The sequence below is a fragment of the Aquarana catesbeiana genome, linkage group LG01 (assembly GCF_042186555.1).
Source record: "Aquarana catesbeiana isolate 2022-GZ linkage group LG01, ASM4218655v1, whole genome shotgun sequence".
In the NCBI taxonomy this organism is placed as follows: Eukaryota; Metazoa; Chordata; class Amphibia; order Anura; family Ranidae; genus Aquarana; species Aquarana catesbeiana.
In genome coordinates, this window is record NC_133324.1 from 147,902,287 (window position 1) to 147,910,577 (window position 8,291).

An 8,291-nucleotide genomic window follows, 5' to 3' on the forward strand; every position below is an offset into this window, starting at 1 on the left:
ACCTACATCTAACTACCCTTACAGTACCGCCGGGTCGGCTTAAAGGTCCTAGTACTGTTAAGCTGTTCTACAATCCAATCAAGGTAACTAGCTCCTGGCTGCTAAGTCTGTGAGAGAGACTTATCCAAGAGTACTACTGGCTGCTAAGTCTGTGAGAGAGACTTATCCAAGAGTTCTGATGGCTGCTAAGTCTGTGAGAGAGACTTATCCAAGAGTTCTGATGGCTGCTAAGTCTGTGAGAGAGACTTATCCAATAGTTCTACTGGCTGCTAAGTCTGTGAGAGAGACTTGTCCAGGTATTCAAGATTTTCTAAAAGAAAGCTGTTCTGTCCTTTGGATTCAAGGAGTCTGTAAGTGATCTGCTAAAAAGTATATTTGAAACCTCCCCTAAACCTCTCTTCTACTACTTTTCTAAAGTTCTCATTAAAGCATTGAAAAATAGCTAAAGTGACTGGCGGCTAAAATCTGTTCTAAATTGCCATTATAGCCATGGACTCAGCTCTGGGGTGAATGTAAGCTTGCTGCCCTTTTGCTCCCAGTAGACCTGGGGGGGGGGGGGGGGGTGCTACATTTGCTTTTGGGTTTAATACCACTACCGCAATGCCTTTTGTTCCCAGCTTACCATTGCATCGTTTTAAAGGAAAAAAAAACCCAAACAAGTACAAGAAGAATGTGCATCTAAAGCTCCTGGAATTATATCACACACAACAATAAAATAAAGGTTAGGCGTGAACCAGATAGGCCTATTATCCCTGATGAAAACTGTCCTGCTGCTGGGAATTTTTACACTCCTGCATACCTCCCAAATTTCATAGATGGGAATGAGGAACACTTGTTGCAAAAGTATGTAGGCATGGGACACACCCCCTGCCACGCCCCCTTGAAGGAGAATTCTACAAAAAAATGATTGGTTAAACTCACAAGTGATTTTTATTTACCACTACTATTCATTTATACTAACTTTTGGAATTTACAAATGCACTCATTTAGAAATTGGATGAAAGGTTTAGCACTGGGAAACATGTTTTGAAAGATAAATAGTGCATTTTATATAAAACTATATAGATCAGACCAAAATGAGGAACAAATGAGGAGGAAAAAGGGACTGATTGACTTTGTTTCGAATGAGGGACAGTCCCTCAAAATCAGGGACAGTTGAGAGCTATGCTGCTGTATCATCTGCAGGCTTTATCACAACCCCATCTGGCTGCCAATGCAGCTGAAGGGCAGCAATTGGGGGCGGTAAAACCATGGATCATCTGCATATCTTTTTACCTCCCCCTAGGCCACGAGCATGAATTAGTCCTTAAGCATTCATAAAGCCAAATAATCTGCATTCAGTGTCAAAACTACAAATTAAATAGTCAGTGTGAAAAAAAATCTCATAATGTGTGGTATAACTCCAAACCTTCAATGGATGTGATAAGTTCAATGTGTCCAATATGTGGAAGTCAGAACAGCAGCACTCACTGACATATATATTGTACACTCAAAAAAGGTAAATAATGTTGCACTGTCCCTTTAAATCATGAATATTCACAAAAGCTTATATGTTGTCCACAAACTCAAATAACTGGGAACACAAACTCCTATGACATGAGTGAAATCAATGCTCAAACACAATGTGGGTGAATCAAGTCCAGTAAAAACGAATGTCATAGTGATCCTCTATGCAAGTGCTTCTTTCTTTAACCACATGAAAACATAAAGCTGCTTACTAGATACCTAGACCCCATAATGAAAGAGGTCTAAATGCACTTAATCTCAGTGGTGTAAAACATAGGCACCAAGGATGCAGTTTTCCCACACATGAAATCCAGTAAAATCAGACCAGGCAGTATTGCACCATAGAAGAAAGAAGGAAAGACTCCATAGTGTAAAAAAAATACTAAACCGTTTATTAAGAAAAGTAGAGGTACCCACAAAGTCCAGTATCTCCAGAAATGAAGCAGGTAAGGTTCTGTAATAAATGTTAACTTTCTTGCAATGTAAAAATCTGACCTGGAAGGGTTGCACAGTTTCAACAAAACTAAAAATCACTCAGCACAAACCTTTAACACTCAAAGTATTTTTGTTGCAGTGAGTGAGCAGCTAACATGAAAATGACCAGCTATCAATGGATACTCTAGTAGGCTATATGTTTATGCCCAAACCTTCCATTAAATTGAACTGATTGGCAGTCTGTAGGCAGGTGCAGTCTATTTCTTCCACTACAGGGGGTGCTCAATCGCAGCGGCACTGCAGAGAGAGAGGAAGTTAAGAGGAATGTGGTTCCTCTATAGTTTCTTGGGTTTTTGGGGCAGCAATCCAGTTGGATGCTGACAGCCCATGTGACTCTGGTGGCCATCTTGGGTCAGGCAGAGTCTATTTAACACCCTGACTCCCGAGATTAGTGTGCATTTAGCGTGTGGGTAGTGTAGGGACAGGTCACCCTTCTGTCAGAGACAGCAATAGCAGCAGGGAAAGGTTCCAGTTGAGAAGGGAAAGCCTAGGGATCCGCCACTCTTCCTGGGAACCTCCCCACTTGGGTAGGCTAGGCTGCATTGCACCCCTCAAGGCAGACGCTGTCAATTTGGTTGAGACCTGCTCTGCTACAATCAGCTGTTCATCTGTGAGTGTTCCTGGTCAGGCTGCATTCCCGCCGGACTTGCTGTGAACTGTTCTACTTTGACTACAAGTTCTTTATAGTTAAATGGAGTGCCTAATATTAAATGGTAAAAAAGAGGGATACCTTCATGCTATATCAATATAGAAGTGATTAGTTATGAGGCTGAAGTGGACTTTAATGGTACCATAATGCTTGGGATTCACACATATTGATAAAACAAAATTAATTTTATTGCGTTTTACAACATGTTTAAAACATACAATTTTAAAACTCTGTCAAATCTGAAAAAAGGGATACAACTGAGAAGAGTAGTGATACCTGTTTACCCTGGAGCAATCATATTAGCATGCTGGACATGTTTCTCAGACAGTACTCCGCTTCTTCAGGAGCTTTGTTTGCATGTAAATGACGTTTATAGAACAGAGATCATGTACTACAAAATAGAAGAAGAAAATCATATTTAAGCATAATAACGAGCAAAAACACATTAAAGGCCATTGAAAAGGCCAAATAGCCATACGCCCTGGTTCACATTGGTACAATTTGACATGTGATTTGACATGTCAAATCGGGGGCAATTGCCGGCAATGGCACTGTCCGAATCAGTGCGACGCTGCATTTGCGGCTTCGCACCGATTTCAAAAAGTAGTTTCTGTACTACTTTTTTTTGCGATTTCGGGCTGCGATTTACATTGACATCTGTGCAGAAACCGGCACAGATGTCTCTGAAATCGCGGCTGAAATCAAAACTGACATGCAGGAGTGAAATAGTGTGAGTTCAGCTGAACTCGCATGGCTTCATTCCCGCAGCTGTGTGAACCTGGGCTAAGATACATTTAGTATGCGCGGCGTCACCCCCCACATAAAATGCAGCCCTTAGCCTAAGCAAAAACATGCACTGCGTTCCAAAGGGATTGGGTCCGCCCTGGTGGGCATGGGAGCCCCCGCAGACTGTATCCTGTTTCTTCCTAATTTACATGTGCTTAGGTGTGGCAGCATATAGAGAAGATGTGGCCGCATACAGGAACAAAAAACATAGATTTTGCACATATACACAGCAGCAGACACCCTAAAATTTATAAATTTACCGTAAGATCATTTGTGACTAGTGCATGTATGAATATATGAGTTTGATGCATATTTTGTATTGCAGATACAAGGATTTAACATTGAAGAAGGAGAGTTTTCCTATGCCAAAGACTGTACAACGTACTTTTCTCCAGCTATTCTTATGGGCCTAGTCATGTCACTCATCCTTCTATTAGTCCTCGCCTATGCTCTCCACATGCTGATCCATTTAAAATCTATGGACAGACATTACCAGAGGAAATGTTCTGCCACCTATTTCCCTAAAACAAAAGACAATTATATGGAAGACGAGAGGGAGCCCCTCAGAGGCCGTGGACAAGAGTTCTATGAACTAAGACAGCCGGAGTACTGTAGACTAAGCATTCAGCAGTGTGCATCTGTTTCTCATTAGCTCTATAATTGACCATTGTTTCCCTTTGTGTATTTCTGTTATTTTGATTTCACATTAAACACAGTTTCCAAGAAATGACTCCCCCCGATAAAGGCATTATAAAATAAACTCTTGTGCAACACAGTCACTCCAGAGACCCGCGACCCCAGAGCACTCTTGTGAAACTGCAGAGCGTTCTGTCACCAAAACATGTTGAATAATTGTTGGCCAATGTATGTAGTGGATGTGTTAGGCTGTGAGTCATTAACAGTAAAGGTAATCAAGTCTGACAAAGACCTCATGTTTTTTGTTTCAGTTAATCTCAATATTCACATTTAAATTGTGTTCCAATTAAAGCTGGCTATAGACACTACAGTACAGTCAGACCTACAGTCATGATTCAACAGTATTTGTGTCTTTGTCCCTAAACATGACCCATTTCATTTCCCATGGTTAGCCTCAGCTGGTGGTCCCTGAAGGTAGCTCATAAACTTTAGAATGTTGCTTAGGTTAATTGATAATAGACATATTGGGAGACAGCCATCTAATGTCTATGGGGACACTACATGAGAATCCCACCTCGTGTCCTGATTAGATATAGTTATAGCAGCGTAGCCATTGGCTCCCGCTGCCATCAATCAAATCCAATGACCCGTGTCCCGGGGGGCGAAGCCGAGTCCTGCTGTCTATGTCTACAGACGCAGCAGCAGGACAAGAGAGCGTGCCCGCATGGGTGTCCACGAAGGAGAGCGCTTCTCCGACTGGGCACTCGAGAAGAGGAGGAGCGGGGCCACTCTGTGCAAAACCAACCGCACAGAGGAGGTAAGTATGACATGTTTGTTATTTTGTATTTTTTTTTAAACCGAACCTTTACAACTACTTTAAAGAGAAGCTTCAGTCACTTGTCCAAAAATATAAGTCAGCAGCTATGAAAACTGTAACTGCTGACTTTCAATAAACAGACACTCACCTGTCCAAGGATACATCCGGACCAGTTCTTCCTCGGTCTTAAGGTCCCTGGCACAGGCATATTAACTGTGGGGCAGCCAGCTGGGACTCGTTACGAGTACACAGCCAGCTTCCCCCTGCGTATGTACAAGCCATGCTGCACTTTGTGAATGGTCCTGCAGCCTTCTAGGACCTATGACAATTCCCAGAAGGTTGGGGTGGGGTAGAACTTTTGGTGGATCTGAATCATCTTAAAGCCCAACTCTAGCCAAATATTTGGTTTGTATAGAATAGGAGTGAGTTAGAGCCTCTGTTAAGCTGGGTACACTACTAAAAACTGTCAGCTCCGGTGGGAGCCGCTGTACTCACTATGCAAAGTAAGTACAGTGATCTAACTCACTGAGCTGTTGTGTTCTGCCTGCCCCCCCACAACAAAACTCCAAAAGTGCCATTGGCTGAGAGCGCTGACCAAGAGTCGTCAGCTGCGGGTATTCCAGCATTCAGCCCTTTAGGGTCTACCTGTAGCGGTGTTAGTACCTTTGTAGTGCTGTAAGTTCGTAACCCTTTGTGCTTTACAGACCCTGATTCCTTAGATACGCCAGAACCAACATGCATCCCTTTGAATAACTTCAGACCAGGCTCAAAACGGTTAATGTAACTTTACTGAGTAAGTTAAAGCATAATCAGGGCTGCTGATCACGGGGCTCTGTACAGCCTACTTGACAGGGCCCCCATTCCTCCACAAATATTGAATTATATTTTTGCTTAAATGCAATGGCCACAATGCTAAGCTTTGCAGCCATGGCAGAAGACCCATTCAGGTGAATAGCGGCACAGAGTCATTATTTGCAACCCCACAGTGTTCATTCAGGGTGGTGTGTTCATTCAGGATGGTGAGACCCCTCCCCCCCCTGCTCACCATCCTGAAATAACCCAATAACCTGCCTGTGAGCCCTCAGCAGCTGCCAGCAGGAGAGGAGAGGAGAGAAAACAGCAGCACTATAGGGAAAAGGGCCACACAGGTGTCAGTAATGAGGCAGTACTGCTGGCCCTCCTGCTTGGCAGGTGACTGGGCCCCCTTTTAAACTGATGAGGCCTGGGCCCAGTATAGGAGGGCTGGCTGTACTGCCTTATCAGCGACTTCAATATGAACTATGTCCATTCCCTAAGCTAACTACTGTAATATGGCTGCCCAGGTATACCTTCATGAGGTGAGAGCCCATCTTGGCATTTGCCATGACTTCGATGTCTCCGAAAATCACAGTGCCTTCAGGGGACTGCAAAGTGTAACCTCCAACCATGAGTAGGAACAGAACCAACCAAAAAGGGTCCTGGACCTCAGCCTTCCCCCTTTTTATAGCACAGGTGGGCTGGCAAGGACCAAAAAGCCTGGGAACTGAGCTTACAACAGCTAACCGCATTCCCTGGCCTGGGCCAGCTGCAAACTCTCTAAACCATGTGTACTCCCACTGCTTGCATTTGAAAATACATTTATTGGTGTATTAATGATGATAGAGCTGTACTTGCTTTTTAAAGCTGCCAATAAAGTGGATCTTGAACAGAAAAAAGGATTGTGCATGCATCACTGCATGTCCATCCTTCCACAAGCCATTTCAAAGATTTACATTTTTTTTGTAAAACTTTTTTTTTTTGTCTTCCAGGCTTTCCTGAGGCAATGGTGATGTAGCCCTGCCTGCACAGGTGCACCTTGGAAAGGCAATGTCACCAGTGACTCCAGGGAAACCAAGCTTGGTCTGGCACATCCACCATACATGATCTGGGGTGGCTTGGTATTGAATAATACCATGCCAGGCCCAGACCATGTACGGCGCATGCACTGTACCAAATAGTTCTTCCCACTGCTCCTATCCCACGCTGCCATTTTTAAATGGTGACATCATCTGTGACTGGTTTTTCCTATGGCTAGCCCATCAACGACACAGCTTCTGATCTTGTGCATGAGCTGTACATGATCTAGAGCGACTTTTTTTATTGTTCTATAACAGAGTTGTGGATGGCTTTGTAACTTATTGTTAGTATTTTGAATTTAATTTGTTGGGTGAGTGGCAGCCAATGGAGGGATTGGCAGAGAGGAGTAGCAGACGCTGAGTGGTTTGTAAGGTGGATGAGTCTGGCAGCAATATTCATGATGGAATGAAGAGGGGATAGTCTGTTTTTTTTTTTTTTTTTTTTATAAATCTTTTTTTTATTGAATTTTTCATTAGCATACAAAATTGCCCACACAAGGGCAGACATAGCCTACGCAGAGACAATCCTCAGCTGTGGCAACAGACCACAACAGGATACATCATACAACATAAACAACCTTATCTATCTATACCCCAATGGGGGGGGGGTTAGATCAGGAGGATCTGTGCTCAATAATTTAATAACAGGATATTGTGACATAAGAGTAAGTGGGTCAATATATTAACATACTACAACCATGATGTTAATCTAGGAGTTGGCTACTGTATCATTTGCCGTGGTATTATCATCCAGCCAACAGGTCCATACCTTTTCAAATTTTTGTGGGCAACCCCTGCCCAAGTAGGTGGCTTTATAAAGGGGTAAACTGGCGTTCACTAGATTTTTTCAAAATCTGACAGAATGGGGAGATGATTGTTTCCAGTTCATCGTGATGGCCTTACGTGCATAATACAAAAGCAGGGATATGAGTATTTTTCTAGCGCTGAGCATTGCCTTTTTTTCTACCAGTCCCAGCAGACAATGTTTAGGGTCATAAGGGACACTAGTCGTAGTGACCTTAATGATCACTTGGATTACTTCTTTCCAATAATTTTGTATTGGACCAGCTTGTCCCTGGCTGAGACCAGATGGGAGAATGGAAAGTCCCAAATCTCTCTCCACTCATCCTCATCCAGCTCCGGTATGTCCCCCACCCATTTCCTGGGGAGGGAGGACAGCTCGGGGATGGCAGCTACTAGCAGGGACCCGTAGATCTGAGACGTGTGTTTCTCCAAGTCCTTTACCCGAAGGGTGGACTCGAGTTCCTGAAAGGGGATAGTCTATTTAAAGGTAAGCCAATGAGGAGGAAGTTGCAGTAGTCGAGGCGAGAGATAACCAGAGAGTGAATCAGGAGCTTTGTGGTTTCATTGGTTAGGAAGGGACATAGTTTGGAGATGTTGCGGAGGTTGAGTCGGCAAACTTTGGAAAAGGATTGGATGTGGGGCTGAAAGGAGAGTTCAGAGTCCAGGATAACACCTGGCACCCTGACATGTGGGGATGGGTGGATGTTTGTGCCATTGCTCTTGA

At 43.6% G+C, this 8,291-nt stretch overlaps 1 protein-coding gene across 5 annotated transcripts in view; it reads left to right on the top strand.

The window, feature by feature from the left end:
* The window catches only part of LOC141135725 (V-type proton ATPase subunit S1-like protein), a 101,375-nt gene extending 97,024 nt beyond the window's left edge, over window positions 1–4,351 (top strand). For all 5 annotated transcript variants that reach the window (XM_073624455.1, XM_073624454.1, XM_073624456.1 and 2 more), the window contains one exon: window positions 3,762–4,351. In XM_073624455.1, the coding sequence (XP_073480556.1) occupies window positions 3,762–4,088 (327 nt within the window). In that variant the 3' untranslated portion in view covers window positions 4,089–4,351. The remainder of the gene's footprint in view (window positions 1–3,761) is intronic.
* Window positions 4,352–8,291: the final 3,940 nt, after the last annotated feature.